Source organism: Microtus oregoni, unplaced genomic scaffold, assembly GCF_018167655.1.
Source record: "Microtus oregoni isolate MIOR12 unplaced genomic scaffold, Mior012 000011F_ref0000422, whole genome shotgun sequence".
In the NCBI taxonomy this organism is placed as follows: domain Eukaryota; kingdom Metazoa; phylum Chordata; class Mammalia; order Rodentia; family Cricetidae; genus Microtus; species Microtus oregoni.
Window position 1 is genome coordinate 21,092,452 of NW_024543070.1, and position 26,011 is coordinate 21,118,462.

The following is a 26,011-nucleotide window of genomic DNA, read 5'->3' on the forward strand; positions in this document are numbered from 1 at the left end:
GTCTTTTGTTTCCTGACTCTTGCGAGTACACAGGTGATATGTGTGTATCGGTGTTCTTTAAACATTGATAACCCCAGCAATCTACACTCTCAAGGATTTAGAGCCAGACTCTGATGAATGCTATGTTCACTGGGATGGAGAAATGCTTCCATGTGCTGTTTAGTTTCTAATTACGAAAGTTTTTGGACTGTACACCTAGGTATAAAGAGCTATAGATCACAACATAAAACCCCTGTTCTACATTGTGGCAGGTTCCAATGAATTACAGTCCTTTGTGAAAACCATTTACCTCCAAGGATGGAAACTTCTCTCATATGATTCAGATATTCAAAACCAACAGGAGTTTGTGTAGTAAGTTCAACCACCAAACTATGAGCACTCAGAATTCCATTATATTACCTGAGAAGCAAGCTAAGGCAAGAATGGACAGACAATTAAAGGGTTTTAAAAAAAACAAAACAGGTCAGAGAATTTGGGAGGTGGGAACCAAGCAGAACAAGACTTTCACTTTTTAATGAAATTATTAAACTAATATTTAATTTAATTTAATTTAGTTTCCTGGGGGGGGGCAGGAAGATGAAGGCATATGCATAGCAACAAGCCCATTCCTTATCACAAGCTTAGCTATAGGCATGGTCAAAAAAAAAAAAAAAACACTGTTGCCATCTTTCCTGTTATCAACAACAGTTAATGAAAATAACTATCTTGGGGGCTGGAGAGATGGCTCAGTGGTTAAGAGCATTGTGTGCTCTTCCAAAGGACCTGAGTTCGATTCCCAGCAACCACATGGTGGCTCACAACCATCTGTAATGAGGGCTGGTGTCCTCTTCTGGCCTACAGACATATATGCAAACAGAATAGTGTGTCCATAATAAATAAATAAATATTGAAAAAAAAGAAAATAACTATCTTGAACCATGATATGGGATTCCCCTCTGAATGCTGTGAATACCATTCACTAATAAAGAACTTTGAGTCTATAGCAGAGCAGGGTAGAACAGAGGTGGGTGGGAAAAACTAAACTGAATGCTGGGAAAGAGAAAGGTGGAGTAAGAAAGAAGCCATGGAGCTGCTGCCAGACACAGACACGCTGAAATTTTGCCAGTAGGCCATGAGCCTCATGGTAAAATATAAAATAATGGAGATAGGTTAATTCTAGATGTAAGAGCTAGCTAGCAATATGCTTAAGTAATTGGGCAAGCAGTGATTTAATTAATGAAGTTTCTGTGTGATTACTTTGGGGTTGAGCAGCCAGGAACAAACAAAGGACCTATTACAACAGAACCAGGTGGTGGTAGCGCACGCCTTTAATCCCAGCACTCAGGAGGCAGAGGTACGCAGATCTCTTAGCTTGAGGCCAGCCTGGTTGATACAGTGAGTTCCACAATAGCCAAGGCTATACAGAGAAACCCTGTCTCAAAAAAATCTAAAAACAAACAAATATCTTATAAGATAAAGTAGTTTAAACTTATCTTGCCAACATATCACCCTAGTCAGTGAGAATGCTGGGCCTAGGAAGAAAAGACAAGAATATGCAAGTCCTAGTTAGCTTCAACTATCAACTTTTACCTTGATACCTGAGAAGGGAATTTCAACTACAGAAGATCAGAATGGACTGTGAGCATGGCAGTGAGGCGCTGTCTTGTTTGTTAACTGCCATTGTAAGGCCTAGCCCACTGTGGGCAGCACCACTCTCTCCGAAAGTTGCCCAGGGTTACAAAACAATGCTAGCTACACACCTGGACACCTGCAAGTAAACCACCAATCGGTAAGTCAGCAGTTCTCAATCTGGGGGTCATGACCCCTTTAGCGGTCAAATCACCCTTTCGCAGGGGTCACTTATCAGACATCCTGCATATCAGAAATTCACATTATGTCTCACGATGGTAGCAAACTGCGGTTATGAAGGAGCAACGAAAATAATTTTACGATGAGGTCACCCCCAGAGGGACTGTATGAAGGGGTCGCAGCATTAGAAAGTCTGAGAGTCACTGCTCTAAGGTGTGTACCAAGGAGTTCCTGCCTGGAATTCCTTCAATGATGGGTTCGATCTGTAAACTGAGACAAATCCTTGCCCCCCTGCTGTGGTGTGAATGAGAATGCACTCCACAGGCTCACATGTTTGACTCATTGATTACCCGCTGGTGGAACTGTTGGAGAAGGATGAAGAAGTGTGTCTTTGCTGAAGGAGGTGTGGCCTTGGAGGTAGACATTTAGCTTTCAAAGGACTAATGCTTTCCCCAGTATCCTCCCTGCTTCCTGCTTGCAGATCTAAAAGAGAGTTCTCAGCTGTTCCTCCTATTGTGCCTTTGCTCTGTCATCACAGATTCCAAACCCTCTGAAACCTAAGACCATTAAAGGCTTTCTCTGTGAGTTGCTTTGTTCATGGTATTTTATCACAGCAACAAAACAATAATACACTTAGGGAAGTGTATTAATTTTGTGTTAATTGCTTTTGATCTATGCGTTCCAGCATGGCAACAGAAAGGAAACTATATTTGCATCATAATTAATGCAAATTAAGTGCTCAGATCCTTAACTGAGCTTAAGAATAAACATAGAAAATGCATTTATATAATATTATTGTATTATAAATATAATTATAAATATATAGTTGGAGGATCAATATTGTCTTCAAATAAAACAAAGTTGATTTCATGACTCATACAAGTTCCATGAAAGTATTAACTGCTTGTAATCTGGTAACGCAATATTGACTAATATATTGACTAATAAAATATTAACTAATATATATTTATATTGCATATAAATATTACAGCAGTATATTAATCTAGCCATCTGCTTCAATATTTAATTTGCTAACAACAGGAAGAACATTCAAGAAAGGATTTAGTTTAAATCCTATATTTTAATGTAGATGTTCTTTTTAAAACTGGTAGGCCACTCATCTAATTGACTAGTTTCTTCAGGTGAATTGTATAAATTTGGTATCTCAGTCCAAATCACTCCAACCTAGAACAAATGCAGGAGTCAGGCATACAGGACTCTGAGCTGGGATGTCAGAACATCGGGGAACAGGGACTTCCCCAGTGAGAACAAGGTCACAAGCAAGATGTTGTCGTGAGTTTAATGATATTTCTTGCAGCTGAGACATTAAGATGACATCCTTTGCTTGTCCCCAAATGAACACAATACATACAGCACAAGAAGACAGTGTACATTTTACCATCAGAATCTGTAGCAGCTTCTTGTAGACAGGCAATTTTGTATTCTGAAATAATTTAGGAAAGCTGTAGGAGGGAAAGACAGGAATGGTTTAAATTCAAGTTTCTGAAAACAGCATTTGTGAGGAAACACTGTGCCGGAGTCCAAGTGCAGAAGACCCAGATTCCAGCAGGGCTGGTTTAACCAGAACTCCTCTTACCCTGGATATCTTAGGAATATTCCAGCCACTGTTCATGCTCCTTGAGAATAAATTCTCACTTGCTCAAGCTACATTCAGAGTTGAACCGACTGCCTGTCTTCTGAGCTACCAGACGCCATACAGAGATCTCTGTACCTGTCTCAGTGGGCCTGGAAAAGTCTCTTACCACACTTTAAATATTTTGATTTAGCATGTGCTAGGGACTGTGAAGGCACACAGGAACGAAACATCTTAGATGGGTCCAACTATAGAAGCAGACAGGCCCTGGCAGCAGACAAGAGAAAATATATATGTAAAGTTGCCTGCCTCTAAGTCAAACAGGGTTTCCTAAGATGATGATACCATATACAGCTTATCCTGTGAAAGGGAAAGATACTTATAAAACAGTTTCTCTCTCTCTCTCTTTCTCTCTCTCTCTCTCTCTCCCTCTCCCTCCCTCCCTCCCTCCCTCCCTCTCTCTCTCTCTCCCTCACACACACACACACACACATATACACACAAACACACACACATATGGTTATATAGCATGGAGGAATTGAATAATAGAGAGGCTGTACCTTGAGAGAGCATGACCTACCCTTAATGCAGAAAAACAGTTAGCAAAGCCAAACCCCAAGCTGAGAGTGCAAACCTGGTGGGAGAGAGACTGGAAGAGAAGAGAAGCTGCCCTGGCTGTGAAAGAGAGATCCCCCAAACCACCTAGGATCCGTGCTCTTAAAGAATCGGAAGTCGTAAAGTGACATAATCAAACCTGACCTCAGTAACATCACCCTCAAGCAGAGTGGGAAGTATCGCAACCTGGGAGAGAACTCCAAATAACTGTACTAAAAGGTCTCAGAAGCATATCAAGAGGCAAGTGGATCAATACTTACTGGAGATAGAAACTGCACATGGCAACACTTATTGCATGTGTGTAACATGTTAGAAACTATGCCAAGAACTTTCTGATGCATGAGCTCACTGAGTGGACACAATAACCTCACGATATCATAACTCTGGTGAGGTTCAGAAGAATATGAGGCTTGCCCAGTCTGATACATCTATTAAGTCAGAGGATTTGCGTTATCAGTAGGAACAGAGGAGAAATCCAGAACACTTCTGATGATCCTAGGTGGAAAGCAAAGTAGGTGGCAGCCACTGAGACTGGGCACACAACGGGATAGTTGCTGTGGTTGACGCTACTGCTTGGGAACGAGAGAAGATGGCGTTGGTTTTGAATAGCCTGCTTTGAATCAACATTGCTTTGTCTTCCAACAGACAGTTGCAGCAGACAACCTGAACAGGCAAAGTTTCTGCTTTAAGTTGTGCATCTGCATCCCATAAGCAAAGAGGAACTACTTCCAAGCTGATATTCCCCAACCAAGGCAAACCAGAGTTTCTGAGTCCATCCTTTCCCTTACAACACCATCCAAGAAGCAGATCATTCGAGGGCAAGAGTTTAAGTCTTCTCACTGGTACTGTAGACATTTCTTTTCTTCTTGTAACAAAATATTCAATAAAGGAAACTTAAGAATGGCTTACTTCGTCTCACAGTTTGAGGATGGGGTCCATCAAGGTGGGAAGCATGGCGGCGGGAGCCATTGTTTCATTGCACACCCAGAAAGCAAGGAGAGATTAAGGCCGATGCTCAGCCCTCTTCTTATTTTTAAATTGGTCCAGGACCCCAATCTTTGGGATGGTGTGACCCACAATGAAGGTGAGTCTCCCATTCTGGGAAAAATTTTCATAGACACATCCTGAGATGTGTTGCCACAGCCATTTTAAATCCAGGCACATTGACAATGAAAATTAACTAAGAAATTCCCAACGGCATGGTTCATGGGTGATAATACATTTTATAACTTTTAAAAAATAGCTTAAGATATTCAGTTATATATCTGTATGTATATACATGAATTTATTACTGATAAAATGATACTTCACAATTTCTTACTCAGCAAATACGGAATGATTATGCAGCTATTCCCCTTCCAGGAGGTGGATCCGAACTCCCGCTTCCTCTCTAAATGCTGCACTAAATAAAGACACGGTAAGTGGTGACCACACATCAGGCAAATGCTGCATGTTATGCGGGTTATTACCCTGACTGGAGATGATACCATGTCCCCTGAGGGGAGAGCCACAGGAAGGGCACTCACTTTTGTGATACTGTTTTCCAAAGCTCAAGACTAAGTTTATTAAGTCTGAAAAACAACAGACAAGTCCAAGTTTGGAGCTGCTATATAATAGTTTGTCCAGCATTGCATGGGACTTACAATTTCATAAGGAAAATAGAACTGCAGAAGACATGACAACAAAATGTAACGCAGTTGTCTAGACTGAATTTCTGGAGAAAAGGTGAGTATTAGTGGAAAAAATGGGGGAAATACAAATATCTATAGTTTAGCTATTAGTAAAAAAAAAAGCATCATTATTCCAATAAAAATATGTAAGATTCATACAACCTTCTGCTTAGCAAGCAGGAGCATGATTTGCAAACAGATTTTGGCTGAAAACTTAGCTTTTGGTTGAAAACTTATCTTTTTTCAAAATTCGCAATAATGCTGTAAAAAATGGCACGAATATTTATATTTTACAGACTATATATGTGCATATATACTATATATACATATATACAGTATACATATGACCTGTTAGAATTTGAGATTCACTGACAACAGACAGTTAATAGGTACTAGAACTAGATGTATTTTTACACCTTCAAAATTCCCCCAGGAAGTCTGTTAACATCTATTAGAAATCCTGGTTTATTTTGTGTGATCTGAAGCCTCCTTCTTCAGTCTTCCAACTGCATTACAGCCAACACAGCTAGAGATGCACGGGAACAGAAGACAGCTATGGAGCACTGTGGTCCCTCCCCACCCTTTACAGGCGGTGACTTCAGGCAAGGCAGCTCCTGCTTATCTGCACTCCACACCCCTTTTTCTCCCTGTCAGGGTACCTCATTCACATAATTCTCAAGTTGATTCGTTTCTTTTCTTCCACAGTACAAAGACATCCCTCCACCAGGAAACAAAGACAGGTAAAATGCAGCTGCTAGAGAAACATCTCACGAGACTGGAAATCATGCTGGAATCCCCATTTGAGTACTCAGAGAAAAACAACTCCTAGGTCTGGCTACCAGTGAATAGGAAAGATTCTTTAAGTATAAGAAGTCTCTTTTATGTTACTTATCTTTATTAATGTGCAGAGACCATCAATACTGCTTGTTACATATGGAGTTAAAAACAAAGCCCCTTCAGTGCTTGCCAAGGCTCTCATTCTTATTTCAGAATTAAAGACAAGTTATAACTATGTTAGTTCTGCATATTTAACTGGCCAGTGAAAGTTGCATCGTTCGAAATAAAAAAAAATAATGAATCTTTAAGTGTTAGTGCAAATAAGATCTCAAAGCAACAAAGAGATTAATATTTTCTAATTTTAACATCATTCTCAGAAGTAAAGAAAGCTGTAAAAGCATATAGAAGGAACCACCTACAACAGTTATTTTAAACCACCCCAACTGTCCTGTTTTTTTTTTTTAATCTACAGAAGTGGAAAGCCTTAAGGTTATACTGCATATTCTTTTCTGTATAAGAAATACAGAGAACAGTGGTTGCCTCTCAGATATACTGAAAAATGGACTTCCACTGGGATAACAGGAGTTGAGCTTCTCAGAGGGCCTGCATTCCCAGACAGCTCATTTGGAAGCTGACGTAGGAGACAATCATCAACGCCTTCCCAGAGTTTCGGAATTGTAAGATCATGCAACCATCACCAAAAATCCCTCAACCTTTACAGAGATGTAGTCTAGAATTAATATCAATAATAGGCAATATACACTGGTTGGTGCATAATTAGTATTCTAACTTCATTTAATTACCATCTCCTGTTAGCAGACGATGTGGAGACTTCATAAAAACTCGCCTGAAATGACACTCTTCATATGTGGCTGGATTGGAAGCCTGTTGCGGGCCTGCCTAATGCTGAAGACTGTTGTTTTCATTTATTTCAGAATTCCTCCAACCTCACAACTGACATCTGTTTCCTTGACTCATTTCATGCTCTTACAAAGCCATATCAGAAGCAGAAATATCAGCTTCAGTGCTGTGTGTTAGGTATCCATTTACATAAGTATGAATCTTATTCATGGCAATTTACAATATAAGATATAAAACTGGCAGCAACAGTCAGAGAAGGCACTAGAGAAAGAGAGGAAAAATATCACCAGGTTAAAAAAAATTTCCCGAAAACCAAGCAAAACATTGGTAGCTAGCCATCGGCTGACCAAAAGCAACCCAGAGTTTGGATGGTTGGAAACTACCCGTGGAATAGGTGGGGAAAATGTGGTTGGAGACCAGAGGAACACTGGGTTCTCAACTCTGAAAGAGGTGCCCAAAATGATCATGTGATCTGTGCCAGAATGTTGGATCCAAGTCCCGATGGGAACATATGATACTCAAGATGGGCCAAGTTTTGTTTTTTTTTTTTTTTAATAGCTGAGCTTTTAGTTGGCACCAGAAAAATCCCGTGCCAGCTGCTGAGGAAATAATATACCAGGAGCTGGCAGGCAAGAGCACTCGCAAAGCCAACAGGTATGGACGCCCAGTGTGATGCATGACAAGAAGCAGAGGGAATGAGACCACAGAAGTGTTCTCATCTACCGTCCTCGAAGGGGGCAGAGTGCCGGAAAGAGCTTCTCTTGTCAAAAAACAAAAACCTGAAAAGAAATGTGAGGAAGAAATGAACTCAGATCCAGCTTCAGTTTCCCTAGATACCGCATGCGAGGAGACTGTAGTCGTGCAGAAGAGGGGCTCCTGCATTCCCTCACAGCAAAGGAAAGGGCAATGATGTGCGTCTGAACAGAGGAACCCTTTCCTTGGACTCTGAAGTCAGACAGGAGGGGTACGGGAGCCTTAGTCTGCCTCAGCTGCCATTACGAATATCACAGATGGGGTGTCGTAAACAACAGGCATTTCTTCTGCGGTTCTGGAAAGTAGAGTGTGATACGGAGTGCCATCTTGGCTCTTTGGGAGGCTTGGCTTGCAGATGTCTGCCTTGTCACTGTGTCCTCAAATGACAGAGAGAGGAAAGGGCACATGAGTTCTCTTGTTCCCAGCACGGGGGCCTGTTCTCAAGGCCCTGTACAACACAATTACCTATCACAGGCTCGTGTGCAGGTATTCGAACACTGAGGCCTATGGCTTCAACATGTGTGGGAAAATCAAAACATCCATTCTGTAACATGGGGAGACACATAGATAATGAAAGGAACTTAGGCTGTGGTGGAATGAAGAAGATAAAGAGAAATCAGAGGGGCCAGTGAGAGCTTGCCTCAGCAAGGGTGGCCTCCTTCTGTCCCTTGGGATCCTATTCGTCCCATGGAAATTTTCCTTCACTAGCTTCTGGTTGTCAAAATAAAAATGGGGAAAACACTCAATTTTCAGAACAATTTTATTTTTTTTTCTTTTTTTTATTGAGAAAAGGAGAAAAAAAAAAAACAAGTTTCCGCCTCCTCCCAGCCTCCCATTTCCCTCCCCCTAACCCCCCCTACGCCCCCTCCTCCCACCCTTCTCCCCCTCCCCCCACTCCTTTCCCCCTCCCTCTCCAGTCCAAAGAGCAGTCAGGGTTTTCTGCCCTGTGGTAAGACCTAGGACCTCCCACCTCCGTCCATATCTAGGAAGGTGAACATCCAAACTGGCTGGGTTCAGAACAATTTTAAACTGCATTAAAATCATGAAGATGAAGCCAATGATTGCACTTCAATGTTAAGGACTAGCTGATTTAATTCTTTGAATAAAAGAAGCACTGACTCAATATCTTTGAAATACTCTCTCCAATCTCTACATCATAGAATCGACTATGCTCTTTTCTTCCTTGTGGGCCTCTCACGGGCTATCTTTCTCCTACTGTGGCTGGGGGATGTGTCACAAGAACATGTGTTGTAGGACATAGCCAACCAGTCTTAGAGTCACAAACCAGTGAAAGCCAAGCTTTGGTAAGATTTCACTTTAATGGGAAGGGGGAAAAAAATTCACTTTAAATACAATCCTGAGAGGGATGGGGAAAGCTAGGAAATGCACCTTCTTGCTAAATTCATCTTAGAAATCCACCATTGTAAGTATTAGCGTATTCCACTAAAAGGCACAAAAATTATCTCATTTAAGACAAAAAGCACAAACCTGAATAAAACTATTCAAAGGTCCTCCAACATTTTGTGAGACTTTGGAGCTTCCAGGCACACTTACTCTGAGAGCCACTCTGTCTCCCAACACAAGAAAACAACCAAGGCTACTATGTAACCAGCCATAGTTACTCTGACATTACATTCCAAGAAGGGGTCCTGTAGGAAGCAAGAGGCTGGTAGGCTGACCTTCTCAGTCTCCCAACACAAGCATACAACAAATGTTAGCCACAGAAGGCCCCATTACCATCCTGACATTTCAAAGAGGGATCCTGCCGTGTACAGTAGGCTGATGTGGGTCAGAGCCCCTTAGATTCGAGAGGATTGACCTGTGAAAATCCTACTGGTACGGATGGTTCACTACTCTACAAATCTTCAGAAAGTCTTCTCTCTGTGCTGGGTATTGTGCTAGGTGCTGGAGACACAACAATGGGTAAGAAGGTAGACAAGAGGTTAGACCCACAGCAGCCTACATTCCTGTAGGGGACGGGCAAATGAGTGTTGAAAGGGGATGTGGGGAGATTTGGGAGAATGGAAATTAGAATATATTACATGAAATATATACATATATATTTCATATATGTATATATACATATATATGTATAATTTTTTAAAGTAATTTTGCAACGTTCTGAACTAGCAAGGGATTGCCATAAGGAAAATTTCCTGAAAGAAAGGAGAGTCAAACCCTGGTCTTTTCCCTGAGACCCCCTGCTTCATTCTTGTATCGCGTGGATTTCATATGCTATTCCAGAAACATCTCCTAAGCACATAAACGGAGCAGGAGCCAGGCTAAGGACTGACTTGGTAGTGTGAATGAAAGATGTGGAAATGATGGGGTTCTCTGCCCAGTGAACACACACGCTGATGGCAAAGAGCAGAAACCATTTACTGTAATCGCACAGACATTATAGGTGAGAACACAGAAAATTGGGTGAGGGCACAGGCGTGGGAGCCGCTTTCCACCTGGGAGTGCGGCAGCTGGTGTGGAGGGATCATCAAGGGAAGCCTGTTTCAGGTCCAACTGCTTCATGCACAGATCTCAGAAATGCAACGCTCATGGCAGATCCATTCTGCCTAGGTTTATTTAATAAACTGCTTCCCAGTTCTGAACTTCAAGTTCCTCATCTGTAAGATGGTGACGGTGGCAAATGTTCTGTAGTGGTATCAGGGGTGTATGAAAGACAGTAGAATCATGTCAGGGTTCTGGTTAACATTTCATGTTGGGAATGATCAAGAGAAGTGGTTGTAGACAAAGCCAGCAGGCAGGTTGAAGCCCGTAAGATACAAATTCTGCCCACATTCAATCTGGAATCGTCATCCTCTATTTCTTATCTAGCACCCATCTAGAGAATGATACCTAGTTCACATAGTAGGCATGGAGCTACGTGTTTTACATGTACAATCTAAGTTAACTGTCATTGCAAGTCTGAATCCTCACCACCCTTCTCTGACATTCAACACAGAGGACCAGCCAAAGAAGCATACCTGTGAGGTAGCATTTTTACCCTGCCTGTCACTGGCTTGGTCTCCATCAGCAGTCCTTTCCCACCTCACCTACTCAACTGTCCAGAACCGTCTCTTGGAGACACGCCTCGGAGTCACCTCGAGTAGCTGCCTGTGTAAGCATCCGCTTTGAGGATCTCCACTTCTGCCAGCCTGATCTGGGTACAGCACTCTCAGGCCGAGCTACCTCTTCACCTCCTCCGCGTCCGAACATTTGATAGAGCAGTGTTGGTTTTCTTGAATGGCCTGGTGATCTCCCCAGATCCCCACTTCACTAAAATCATACGCTAGAATGAAAAGCTCTTGTTCATTGTGGTTTTAGCTCACCTCTGGCTACAGGCTGCACGCAGATAAATCTTGCCTCGTTGAATATTTTAATTAGCTTGTATGTTCACATTAAAGGATGGACAGGAGGGGTCCAGAACCCCCAAGGAGCCACTGAAACGGCTTCCTCTACAAAAGAAATCTCCAGAGGTGTGTTATCACTGAACACTCCAGACCAGACTGGTTTACTGGATTGTGTATTTTGGATTTGGTAACATTCTATTTTCTCGGTGATTGTCCGGACAAGGGAGCTTTGGAAAGAATGTACGAATCACTAGAATAAGTAAGTAGAAATATACTCACATCCTGATCAAGAATAAACTTGAGGTAGGAGAGCAGGGAACGGGTCTGGGAGGAGTTAGAGAGAAGTATGGTGAATATAATCAAAATCCATTGTATGCATGTATGAAATTATGCAGGAATAAAAATGTTATCTTAATAAAGAATTAACTTGACCCAATGCCATAGTTTAAGGATGGCTTTAGTCTACAAGAGCTAGTTCCAGGACAGGCTGCAAAGCCATAGAGAAACCCTGTCTCAAAAAAAAAAAAAGGCTTTGTAGAGCTGTTAAAGCCCCAAATCCCACAGACTCACTAAAAAACAATACGTCCCTTTAAGACCATACAACAAGTAAGGTAGACTGAGCTAACATCCACAGGATTCTGATCAAATGTCTCCTTTGAACAATACACGGGCTTAAAGTAGGGAGATATCGTTCAAATGCTGTCTGCCTTATAGGTGACATCAATCATGTGACCATGAATACAGGTTTGCTGTCTCCTTCCCTCTGTGTCCTGGGCTTTAACAGTCACTTCTGTCTATGGTCATGACATGTTAGTCACTCCAATTCGCCTTTTATCTTTCAGGAGAAAAACTTTCATACCTGCCGAATTTCTCAACCATAAAGCCTTTGAAGCGACTTCTTGTGCAGGTGATGACTGTGTACTTATTAACAGCGTGAAGCTTAATATCCTGTACTAATGCGATTCTCTAAGCCCTGCTCAGGAATACGTCTGGGGAACATTCGGGCCAATATCCCTTGAGCTGCCTAAGCCAGGCAAGAGCAAAAGTTTTCATGAATCAAGTCATTTCATCAACACCGAGGTTCCTGCAAAGAAACAAAAGAACCTCTTTCTCCCTTCACTTCCTCATCCAAACTCGACCATAGTTATCATCATGGAATTAACTGTACCTGATGTGCAAGCCGCGTTCCTTCACTCCTTTTTTTTGTTTTATTTTGTTTTGTTTTCTTCTCTGGGTCTTTAATTACAATGTCAGAAAGTTCTTATCAAAACCCTTCATCAGGTAAAAACTGCAGAAGAAGCTGACATAGGTACCCACTTCCTCTTTCTGTACAAAAACACACCTCGCAAAATATCATTTCTCCTTGTTTACATTTTGGTCTGTTGATGCACTTCAAAGCCACTCTCCTAAAGTGGAGCACATTTTAAATGCAAATAAAGGACTTACAATTCTAATCTAGCTCTTAATCATCCAATAAAATGTTCTGGGGCATAGATTCCCAAATTATATATACTATCTACCTATGATTGCCATGTGTCTGCAACTGAAATTTAATTTGCTTTCCAAAATATCTCAATGTTAAAAAGAGAAACGTAGAAAAAGAAGCAGAAACATCTACTAATACTTCAATATAATAGTTTGTTTCATCACGCATTCCATGACATGGATATCCCAACTTGGAGACCACTGCTTTACTTAATGATTCCTTACTTAGTCCAACTGCAAAGCCTATTCTGATGTGGGAGTGACTTCTTCCTAATCTGTTGCTTTCATTGGTTAATTAATAAAGAAACTACCTTGGCCCATTTTATAGGCCAACCCTAAGGTGGGTGGAGTAAACAGAACAGAATGCTGGGAGAAAGAAGCTGAATCAGGCAGTCGCCATGATTCTCCCACTCCAGACAGACGCAGGTTAAGATCTTCCCTGGTAAGCCACCTCGTGGGCTACACAGATTATTAGAAATGGGTTAGTCCAGGTGCGAGAGTTAGCCAAGAAGAGGCTGGAACTAATGGGCCAAGCAGTGTTTAAAAGAATACAGTTTCCGTGTAATTATTCCGGGGAAAGCTAGCCGGGTGGCGGGACGCAGCCCCGCCAGCCACTCCTATTACAACACTATTCAAAAGAAGGAGTACGCAATTCTATTTTACAAAAGATTGCTAATTTAGCAGCTGTGCAGACACTTTAGTGGGTGGCGTATCCATCAGACAAGCATGAGAACCTGAGTTTGGACCCATCCCTGGCATCTACATGGAAAAGCCAGGTGTGGTCACTGACATTTGTAGCCACACAGCTGAGGAAGTGGAGACACCCTGGTTCCAGGAGTTTGCTGTCCACCCACTCTAGTTGATGGGTGAGTGCTGGTTCAGTGACAGACTCTCTTAAAAGATAGGGCAGAGAGTGATCAAGGAGGATTCCTGACATGCACACATTCACAAGCACACACACACACACACACACACACACACACACACACTTTAAAAAAACAAAATAGGTTAGTTATTTGAATACTTTCAATATAAAGGACCCTAACTAGGCCATCCTGAGTAGTACACATAACATATGGGAGAGTTATTTAATATATAATTGGTTTGTGTTAGTAAGTAGGAACAATTATAACGTATTAGAAGTGGGGGTAGAGTCATGGCTCAGCAGTTAAGAGCACAGACTGCTCTTCTAGAGGACCTGTATTCAATTCTCAGCACCCATGTAGTGGCTCACACCCATCTGTAACTCCAGTTCCATGGGATCTGACACTCTCTTCTGACCTCCACCAACATCAGATACACAGATGGTACACAGATATATATGTTTATATATATATATGTGTGTGTGTGTGTGTGTCAAAACACGTGTATGCATAAAATAATTTTTAAAATTAAAAACAGAAAATAGAGGTATTTTATCAGTGGTTTACTTAGCATTTTATTACTTACCACACCAAATATAAGAGTGGCCAGCTTGAGCCCTATTTGATTATTATCTACAATTTTTTTGTTTTGGTTTTTCAGGATAGGGTCTCTCTGGGTAGCTCTGGCTGTCCTGGAACTAGCTCTTGTAGACGAGGCTGGCCTTGAACTCAAGAGAACCACCTGCCTCTGCCTCCCAAGTGCTGGGATTAAAGGTGTACTGGCCCAAACAAACTCTTAACAATAGTCTTTGGATATGAACAGATGGCTATTTTTACTCACTAATAGATATCAACTATGTATTAAATAGTTCTTCTATAAAACTTTAAGTTAAACACGTGTTAAGTAAGGCTTTGCACTTTCAAAAGCTTTAGGTGCAATAGCTTTGGTTGTCAAAGTCAAACAGAAGAAACGGGAATGACAAAAAAAAAACGGATGGATGGAACTGGCTGACAGGCGAAGCAGGTAAAAACGATCACTACAGACACATCAGCAAGACTAGAGATAGAACACGTGTGCCCTCAAAGTATGTTTACACACTGAAAACCCATATTATTTCACTGGTGCTTTCAAAGTGAACAGGAGATTCAACAAGGATCCCTAAACAGATGAGAGACTGGGGCCATTTTAACACCAAATCCTCACGTAACTGAAATGTTGAAACTCGGCTAGTGCGGGTCAGAAAACCAGAAATGAAGTCTAACAACTTTTTGATTTTTTTCAAAATAGTTTTTCATAACAAAGACTAGTTTGTGTGGCCAGCGCAGCGTTGCACACATTTAATCCCAGCCCTCGGGAGGCAGAGGCAGGCAGATCTCTGTGAGTTCAAGGCCAGCCTGGTCTACAGAGTGAGTTCCAGGACAGCCAAGAGCTATACAGAAAGACCTTATCTTGAAAAACAAAAACAAACAAACAAAAGACTTATTTGTGTTGTGGACCTTGCACATGACTTAATGCAGTGTAAAATTTCCTGAAACCAGAAACGTGCACGCTCCTGGTGCGTGCGCTTCACTCTACAGTGACTTCTGACACCTAACCCACATGCTCTGTTTCCCTCTCCTGGCTCCTTCCAAGGTTTAGGAACAGATGTCAATCCAACACTCACCCCTTTCTTACCTAGTCACAGGTTATGGAGGACGTTTGGTCGTGTCTCTTTCTTTCTTTGCTTTTATTTTAGCCTGTCTCGGTGAGACCTAACCCTCGTGTTTTATCTTTATGGGTTAGTGGCAAGTTCTGAGACCCATAAACTTTGCCAAGACCCAACCACTTCTATAGTCACCTTTTCCCTCTTTCTCTACAATTGTTTTTCAATTGCTAAATACTAACCCTGTTTGGTTTAAATCAATTTTCCCTCTCCCACTCTGCAACTTTATCTGGCGTTGTGATGTCCATGCTTTGTAAATTTTGAAAAATCAAATGTGCATTGCCTTAGTTATTGCTGTGATAATGACCATGACCAAAAGCAGGCTGGGAAGGAAAGGGTGACTTCATCTTACAGCTTTCAGGTCACACTCAAGGCAGAAACCTAGAACTAGGAACTGATGCAGAGGCCATGGAAAGCTGCCACTTACTGGCTTGATCCTCATGGCTTGCTCGACCTGCTTTCTTACACCATCCAAGACCACTTATTCAGGAGTGGTACCATCACCTCACGGGATGGGCCCAGGCCCACCCACATCAATTGCTTATAGATCAATCTTATAGAGGAAATTTCTCAATTAAGATGTCTTCTCAAATGACTCTAGCTTGTGTCAAGTTGGGGGAAGAAAAGAACCAGAGCATACATCTCGAGATTTTTCTGCCCTTCTGGGGTGTGTGTGCATGGTCTGTACCTGGGGTGCTCTTTGCCAAGGGTATACATGTCAGATTCCTAGAGAAATTCAAAGTCCACCACATCCTCATGAAGACAACCCAAGCCACTCTGTAAGACAGATCACTGTTCAAAATATTGCTATGGTTCTGCAGCTGGGCATGGTGGCGCACACCTTTAATCCTAGCACTCAGGAGGCAGAGGCAGGCGGATCTCTGTGAGTTCGAGGCCAGCCTGGTCTACAAGAGCTAGTTCCAGGACATATGGTTCTTTTTCTTTCAACTGCTTCCTTATGTTGGTTGCATAAAAGGTGTATATTCTCGTGTTGGTAATTCTTATCGTGAATAAGAGTAGTCAAAAGCAAAAGGCAAGAAGTGCTTCACATATAAGAATCCTTTTATAAAGACAGGAAGCCTGCATTGTGGTACCACCAAAAGATTTGTAAGCAAAATACGAATAAGCTCTGTAGTTATAATACATCAAAATGAACACAGAGAAGCAGTCCGCATGAGGTAGTATTTCATTAGGTGTCTTTGCATGGTGCATAATTCTCCTTAACTATCCATTTGTTAAATAAGAACAGTAGGAAATCTGAAATCAAAACTGGGTTCGTTTTCATAAAATCAATACTAAGCTCAAAGTTGTAACCTCATTGACTCTGAATATTGATTATTTCCAAAGTAGAAGCCAATTTTACCTTAGGAATGGAGTATAAAATAAAGATGAATCACTTCATTCTATTTGCAAGGAAACCAGGCCTCAACCTAAAATTACATAGCAGGAGCAGCAAAGGCCAACATACTAATATCATATGTCAATACATAGGAAAAGAATTAGTGGGACCATGTTCCTTCTTATGTAGTGAGCCTTGCAAGCCTACAAAACCTATATCAGAAAGAAAGTTTAAACCTTATACAACCTAAGAACCAAATTAATGATGCATCCATTAGAAATCTTGACAGCCCTCTCTCTCCAGCACTATTCAATATGCTTATAAAACGTAACATGTTATATAAAAATAACTTTATTTATTCACTTATTTATGTCTATCATGAACTAGATTTATCGCTGCTGTCTTATTACCAGAAAAGCATATACTTGAGAGCCTTCCACTATGACAACACACATGACCAGAAAACATTACCTAGGACCTCATTATTCAAAAGGTCAGATCTCTAACCGAAATAACTTTAGGAGGTATAAAGGCATGGGATTAAACAGTAAGCACTCAAAACACGTGATCACCCATCTCCTTTCAGCTGCTCAACCATTCTGATTGCTTTGGGAAGAAAACCTCTATCTGTGTACTATGGCTTTACCCCTACTAATCTCCGATAATCTCTCTTCTAATGAAGAAAACCATCCTGAGCTTGTGGCCTTCAGCACACAAACACTGCTAGCGACAGTTTAATATTAACACTCTGTTTTTGTTTCAATTTGTTTTTATAATTGCTTCTCGTAAGTGATTTGATTTGTCATTTCAATGTGGTAACAATAAGCATTCTTGAAAACAAATTTTGCAGGCAAAAAAAAGTTATTTCAACAAAAACATTCAGTAGGGTACAGACAGTGTGCACTGGCAACAGAAGCCTTAGCGGTATCACACAGAAAGAGGAGAAACTGGCCGGGCGGTGGTGGCGCACGCCTTTTAATCCCAGCACTTGGGAGGCAGAGGCAGGCGGATCTCTGTGAGTTCGAGACCAGCCTGGTCTACAAGAGCTAGTTCCAGGACAGGCTCCAAAACCACAGAGAAACCTTGTCTCAAAAAACCAAAAAAAAAAAAAAAAAAAAAAAAAAAAAAAAAAAAGAGGAGAAACTGTTGGTTTCTGGTTGCAACAGATACTCCTTATTGCTTCTAAATGTCTATAAAACTCAATAAAAGTTGTGCAAAAGACTAGCTTCAAGTTTCTAAGACAGTATTGTAGGAAGGAGGCCACATTTGACAATAAAGAGATACAGTTTTGGTTATCACAACACAGGAGGAAGGTTTCGGCCAGTAGGTAGAGGCAAGAGATGCTGCTAAACACTTTACAGTGTACCGGATGGTTTTACACCAAAGAATGATCTATCTGGCCCAGAATTAGAACGGAGCCCACACTAAGAGCCGCTTTATGTATTTTTCCTTACCCATCATTACAAATCACCTTCCGCCAAGAGACTCTTTCATTTGATCTCTGCCACCGCTGACAAAGAGAAATGCTGATCTGAGCCTTTCTCTGTTTGACGCCAGCCACAGCTATGGCTGCCCATTCGCAGTCGGAATAAAGACAATAGGCCATATCGAAGGGTCAGTGTGTTCACTGTGTGTTAATTCGATGCCATTAACACTTTGACTTCACTTCCTAATTGAGCCACTGGAGCCACCAATCTGCAGAAGCTCCAGTAATATAAGTATAAGAAAAGACAGCAAAGGTAAAGATTAACAGAAAATTTACCCTTTAGATTTCAAGAAAAGCTGATTTTCGTCCTGGATGAAATGATTCCTTCACTGAGCTAAACAACAATATTTCTCATGCTAAATCTAACCTTGAGATGTTAAAAAGTCAACATTATCTTTAATTTGTTTTTAATCAAAAACGACTTCTCAGTCATTGAAAATAAAATGAACAAATAGCAAAGAAAGAGAAAAAACATAAACAAAAAAACTAAGAAGCAGTGGTTGCAACAATTTACTTTATGCAATACTTTGTTTTCAAATGCATTTTTGCAAACACTAAACCCACATGCACATCTGAGGGTTAACTGTTCACAAGAAACTTCTTTGAAGCTGCTCTGTGGTTCCCTCCTCTCTCCCTTCAGCTCATCTCCAGAAAGGATTAAAGGCAGACAACACCTGTGTCTGCTGTTTAGCCTCACACAGGGACAGTTTTCAAAGCGGGGTCTTAAAAGCAGAGATCCTATCACGGTCTTCAACTGACTTAACTTTGTACAAGGGGTTTATGGCCAAATACTCCAGAGGCTGAACTAGCCCAGAAGGCAGCTCATGCCCTGAAAGTCATCTTGACTTAACCCCTAAGTCCTGTCTTCCTGTGGTGAGAGACAGTGAAGGTGAAACCACAGAAGACAGACAGCCAACGGAAATGTGGCCTTGCTGTCAGCTGCCACCGTGGAGAATGGGCGCCAGAGATGGGTGGGACTGGGGTCTTGGTTAGATACATTTTAAGGGAAAGATAACTTACAAGATTTCCCTTTTTTCTGAAAGCACTAGAATGAAGCCCCATCACCACCAAAAGGGTTGTGGCACAGGCCTGTAGTTCCTGCTCTCAAGGGGCAGAGGCTGGAGGATCTTGAACTGAACACCAGCATTGACTTCTACAAACAAATACCAAGAATAATTAAGACTGAAAGGAGGGAGGGAGGGAGGGAGGGAGGGAGAGAGAGAGAGAGAGAGAGAATAAAAGAAGATCCATGTCTGAGCTGCTTCATACACTGAGTCAGTCTCTTCAAAATTCTTTAAATGCATTTGTTCATTTAATGGAGGTGGGGCATTTGGGCCATGACAAGCTCACGAAGGCCAGAAAGCCACTTCTGGGAGTCTATTCTGGCCTTCCACTGTGTACACCCCAGGTAGAAGACTCAGACATCAGGTTCTGCAGCAAGGACCTGTACCCACTGAGCATCTCCTCAGTCCCCTGAGTCACTCTCTTTAAAATCACCTGCTGAGCACCTGCGAAGTGCTGTGCACTGTGCTGCAATGACTAAGTAATAGTCCAAAGGGCTAACCCATGGACCCTGCCTTCTGGAAGCCAAGTCAGGATTACTGCAAAGAGCCTCTACATGAGCCTCTATGCTTGTATTTGGTGTCACACCTTGCTCCCGAGTTGACTAAGAATCAACTGCATGGAAAAATTCATCATCACACTAAACACCCAATTTTAAAGGAACATGTAATCACCAAAGAGGCTAAGCCATCAGAATAGAGTACAAAGCAGAGCAGTGGCCAGCGGGGTGCAGCAAACAGGCTGTGGAGCCCTAAAAGATGGTGCAAGGAAAAGGCGTGGATCCTGGGAAGTAATAGCCAAGAGAATATTCAGGGAGGTGCTTGGCAAAAGAAAAAGAAGGGGGAAGGGAAAAAGATGATTCTGATTCCTCACCAACTATAGCATAGACTGAATTGTCCCCTTCAAATGTATATGCTGATAAAATATGAATACAATATGGCATGAAAGTAACAGGGAAACTTCCCAGGGCACAAAGGAAACTAACGGTGTGGATTGAGAGAGTGGAGACAGAGGGATATGGGGGAGATGCTCAAAGTACCATATATATGAAAATATTCTTAGATAACACAGTACAAAGTAGAAGTTCATGTGTTGAAACCTTATTCTTAGTGTGGCAACTGGAATACAGTCTTTGGGAAGGAATTGTATTCAGGATCAACTCCTGAAGCTAGAGCTCTCAAGACAGGATAGATGATCTTATGAGACAGCAAAGAGCTTAGAGAAATTGTTCTAATATATGAATATACATAGATATGGATATACATGTACGTATATGTGTGTATATTCCTCTTCCCTTCTATCTTCTGAGAACACAGCAGAAGATAACCACCACTCAAAACAGGAAGAAAGTTCTCCGTGGGGTAAAGAGATTGGCCGGCATCTTGGTTTTGAACCCCTCCCCGCCAGATCTGTGCAAAACAAACCTTCGTGGTTTAAGCCACACAGGGATTTGTTGTTGCGGTCCAAGCAGACAGAGCTAAGACACGCCAAGAGCACTAGCTGAAGACCTTCTAGAAAAGACACATTTGTGGTTCCTTGCAAGCGGCATTTGCTGGGCCAGAGTTAACAGACCCGAAAACACAGCTCCTCCCTCTCCAGGTTTCTTCCCTCCACACCTTAAGTGTCCCCTGGCACCAGCCCCCTTTGGAGACTAGCTGAGGCTAGTTCAGATTCCTGGGTGCCCAGTGGATCTTTTGGAGACACCAGTGTTTTCTTAAAATTTTGAAAGGAAAAAAATACAATAAGGACTTGGAGGCGAAGAAAGAAGAATTTCTCTCCACAGCGCTGTGCCAAGTGGACATTTCTCAGGGCAACACTGCCAAATGGTCTGCAAGACATGGCGTTAAACGACTCTGCCTCGTAGTGGAATCTGGCATGCTCAGATTTATGCCCAAAAATAACACTTTCTAACTGAGCCACAACTTGTTAGTAGGATGGCAGACCACATGAGTTCAGCAAATATTTTGAATAAAAAAGAATATAATGAAACAGAATAAAACATAAAATACTATACTCTAGTGCTGACAGTAAGATTAGGCACCGGCTAGTGAAACTGTTTCTAGTCTATACAAATGACCACATAGTTCACTATTTAAAATCGAGCTGGAGCTTAAACAACAAAAGATACAAATAGATAAGACAGGCAGACAGACAAGATAGACAACAGATAACTGAGCTGTCACATAAACCCTTTTTTTAAATAATGACTTTAGTCGGTGGGAGCTAAAGGTCACAAACCTAAGGCAACTATAGTAAAAATCCAGAATAATTGAATGTGTTTTCTTTTAGTCAAGTGGGCTAACATTTGGTTTTCCGCATTTGGATGTTTGGGAACACAGCTGAGTTCATTAAAAACATCCTTTCAAAATGGTGCAACAAGTCCAAACAAAAGATAATGGCCAATGGACATCAGGATGTGGGTTCGGATGCACAGGGCCAAACCCTCACCACAGAGCACAGCAAGCCAAGTCTTGTCTTCCCAGTCACCAAACCACTAGGAGGGATGGAAGTCAGAGCTAAGCTCTCTGCTCCATTAGAAAAGCCTTCGAACACCGGTCTCTCAAATCACTGGGGGACCGGCTGCTCTCTAGGCATGGATTCCTGCATAGGATCACGGCCAGCTCGAATCTTTAAGTAGCCTGGTTGGCATAATGTCACTTTTGTAAACTTAATAAGCTCTAGAAATACCAAAATATTTTTAGTTTTGATTTTTTTAAAAAAAAAAAACATGGTTTGCCTGACACTTTCAAATAATTCATTCATTATGCCTACACATACTGCCAAAAAAAGAGTTACCCCTGCCTTGTGCCAGATGACTACAAAAGGATCATTCTGTCAATACCTGCTTTCTCTAAGCACAGTCCAGGGCAGTGGTTCTCAACCTGGGGGTTGTGACCCCTTTAGGGCGGTCACATATCAGATATTTACACTATGATTCATAGCTAGCAAAATTGCAGTCATGAAGTAGCAGTGAAAATAATTTTATGGTGGGGGTCACCACAACATAACGAACTGTATTAAAGGGTTGCAGCCTTCCAAAGGTTGAGAACCACAGGCTCAGGGGCTTCAGGAATTTAGCTCCACTTGACCCTCCAGGCACACGCTCAGGGTATATGGTCCATATGGCCTTGAATCTAACTTTCCTGGAATCGGGAGTCACCACTTTATAACAGATCACTTTAGGAGATGAAACAAAAAAAAAAAATCTCCAATTTACCTGCAGGGGCGTGTGTATACTGAACCCATTCACCTACAGGGGACTGTCTACACTGTGACACTAACCAGTGGCCCACCCAGCACCAGAATGCTGCTGACTGAATGTCACAGTAACAAGTGGGAACGAAAGAATCAAGCTGACTGTAGGGTCAACACTGGCCCCCAGATTTGACCCAAAACAGAACGAACAATCTTGAGATCAATTCAAGTGAGCTCGAATGGATCACTAGTGCAAAGACCAAACATCTTTGTGGTTCCATCAGTGAGTACAAAAGTTCTGTCTTTTACTCCATAGATTTTTAACAATTATAGCTGGCATGCCAGTTGGTCCATGTGTTAGGTTTACCTCATTGAGAAAAAATAACAGATTATGAAGTAAAAAAAAAAAATATCGATCCATTTTAACGAAATGGTGCGAGCTCACTACTCATCAACACTGCCACCTACAGAGGAGGTGTTCAGCATGGTTATGAAGGGTTATGTTTTTCTTCTTAGAATAGTTTAATTTGGTGATTGTAGGGTAACAAAAAGTCTACATAGCAGGGCAAGTCTTAGCAATTTATAGTAGATTTATAAGTATAACCCCAAGAGAATGCAGACTGTAGGGCCAAATTAAAACCAAGCCAAATTCAAAAACAGCTTCCCTGTGAATCCACCATCCTATGGACACGTACACTCGGAATTCTCCCACTTCTCAAATCAAAGTGTTTGAAGTGATGGCAAAGCTTCTTTATAGTGCAATTAGTACGTCGGAACTCGTTAGGGGCTTCTGGGGCGTTGCTCAGGGGCGCTGTGGGGCCATCCCTCAGCTGCAGCAGGCACTTCCTCCCTACCTGGCAACTTCTAAAGCACTGAGGAACCAATTTTAAGTAGATTATCTCTTTAATCAATTCTATACCACAATGCTCAGCACGTCACCCAAGTATGATTTCCTGAACCTTACAAAAGCATCCGTTGCTACCTCACTTCAGTCTACAACAGCCTTGCAATGAATCCCCCCCCCCCAGAAACATGTCTGAAAAACAGGCGTGGACGAATACATTGCTCAGTGATCAAATAGCTTGAGGATTTTAAACAGCAAGAATAACAAATTCCCTTTCAAAAGTTTTATCTTTTTACACACCACTTGTATTCAGGAAAGGAAAATCAGAGCGAGCAAATCCTTCCCACTAAGTACGAACACCCAAAATCCAATGACATCGTCTCTTAACAGCATCAAAAAATTAAAATTAAAAAGCTGTTAGATAAGCTACTACCAGCAAAAGGGGAATGATTAAATTGCACGGGGGGTGGGCGGGGGAGGAGTTACAACTTGGCAACAGTTTTCAATCGTGTTCAGATTCCCTCCGATGGACGCTTTGCATTTGAACAGTACTGAAAACAAGTCTCCTTCCGTGCTTGTGGACAGCAGAAAAGGGGGGGGGGATACAAAAATAATTATCAGTGGGTAAAGATCTGAGAACACACGGAATCAATCTCAAGGTAAAACCTGTTCAGATCTTCAGAGTGGGGATGAGGGGGCGCATCTGCTCTCCCAACGGGATGACTTTTTGCATACACGATTTAAATAAACCACTCGAGCACATAAAAGAGGAGCCTCAAAGCTCTTCTCACTAATTACCCCTGCCTGGCCCCCATGAGTTGCTTTCTCTTTAAATCCCCACTACTTCATTACTCTGCCTTTAACTCTTCTAAATGATTCATTCTCGCCTTCTCCTGAGCACACGCTATGGGGAAGCTAGTATTTAGGTTAAATTTCTAGTGCCACTTGCTTTGGAGAGCGTGATGAGGGGAAGCAGGAAGAATCTAATTTAATAATTCCATCACGGTGGAGAGGGGCACAATTGCAGTCCCCAACCCAAAACTAACTAGACACACAAGTCCCTCTGACAAACTATAATCTGTGCAAAGACACTAATTAGGAAAGCAGAGTCCACGTGCGGTAGGAGAGATCACCCAAGTGGCAGCCAGTTCCACACTGGCAGGGCGGGAGAGTCTGGCGGAGGCTCGCAGCTGCACCGGCCTAGGCGCTCAGGGGAGAGCCTGGTTGCCTCGGACTAGAGTTTAGCTCTTGCCCAGATACTGTCTAGGCAGGGGAGAGATCAAAGGTAGAGGAGGCTAGTCCGGCACCCTCAGGTGTCGCAGCGAGAGGGACCACTAGCGTGCACGCTGCAGGCAATCCCCAGCCCCAGCCCGCGCCTCCACGCTCCGCCTGGTCCAGCGCCCCTCGTCTTACCGTCCCAGCTCTGACTCCACCTCGAAGAAATTGCTCAGAGCATCCCGGTTGGAGCCGTCGATCCAGTAATCCGGGACGAGGTTCCCAGACCCTGGGGCATTGGCGGTGACCGAGGAGCAGGACGAGGAACAGGAGGGCACCGTGACTTTCAGCATCTTCGCCGCGGGACTCCGGAAGCCGCCGCTGCTGCCCGAGCCGGAGCCGCCAGCCGCCGCCTGCAACACGGGAGCGAGAGGAGGCGTCCTTCAGCGCGCACACGCCCACCGCCGCGCCGGGCTACGGCTCGCCTCCGCGCTCGGGAGCGGGAGCGAGGGCGGGCGGAGAGACTGAGACGGTGAGCACCAGCGCAGGGGAACCCGGAGCCACCGCCAGCCGGCAGAGACCAAGCAGGGCGCCGCAGAGCTCTGGCGCCCTCCCCCTCACTCCCGCCGCCCCACCTCCGCGCCTCCCTCCCTGCCAGCCCCCTCCCTGTGCTGCTCTCTCAGGCTGTGGCAGCCGCCGGCCACCTATCACGTTTGCAAAAACAGGAGCTTGCGGGGAAGACACTAGGACCCCTAGCGAGCGAATGAGCGTTTTCCTTTACGCCCTCCGGCAAGAGCCCGCAGCCAGGAAAGAGACCGCTCTGTCGGAGGCGAGCACCCGGTGTGGAAGCCACCAAGTGCATGGTGAGAAAGGAACCTGGTCATTGTTGGAGAAACTCATGTTTCCAGGAGCGTGGCTCGAAGCGGGCGAGTCCCTTCCACCTTGCACCAGCTAACCAGCCACCCCTTACTGGTCCCTATGTCAGAGCTTATGTGGATGATAGAGGAGGGTGTCCTGTGGTTGTCAGCTCCTGGCAGGCCTTCCCTGCTGGAACTCGGTGCTCATTTCTGTGCACACTGAAGAGGGATGGGCCTAGGTCCATGCTGACCTGATTCACCTTTGAGTGAAGTCTTCAATTTGTCATCGCTGCTAGTGGCATTGTCGCCTCTAGCTGTGCTGGAGCTTCTAAAAGAGCACACACTTGGCTGTGTCTAGTTCAATTTCAGCATCTGAAGGCCAGCAGCTGAAACGGCTCAAAGAAAGGCTCCCAAGAAGCCAAGCAGGCGAACCTGCCTTAAGGCAGGACCTGTCACCATTCTTGAAGGAGAAGGTTGCTACAGTTAAGAGCTTTTTTTCTTCCCGTGAGCTGTACCCCATCATAAGCATTCTAATGTCCATCCATCATCTGCCATGGCGA

General features: G+C 43.0%; 1 protein-coding gene across 1 annotated transcript in view; it reads right to left on the minus strand.

Moving 5' to 3' along the window:
- Positions 1–25,223, minus strand: part of LOC121453240 (calcium/calmodulin-dependent protein kinase type IV-like) — a 236,453-nt gene extending 211,230 nt beyond the window's left edge. Inside the window, exon 1 of the mRNA XM_041659776.1 lies at positions 24,793–25,223. Within this exon, the coding sequence (XP_041515710.1) occupies positions 24,793–24,947 (155 nt within the window). The 5' untranslated portion in view covers positions 24,948–25,223. The remainder of the gene's footprint in view (positions 1–24,792) is intronic.
- Positions 25,224–26,011: the final 788 nt, after the last annotated feature.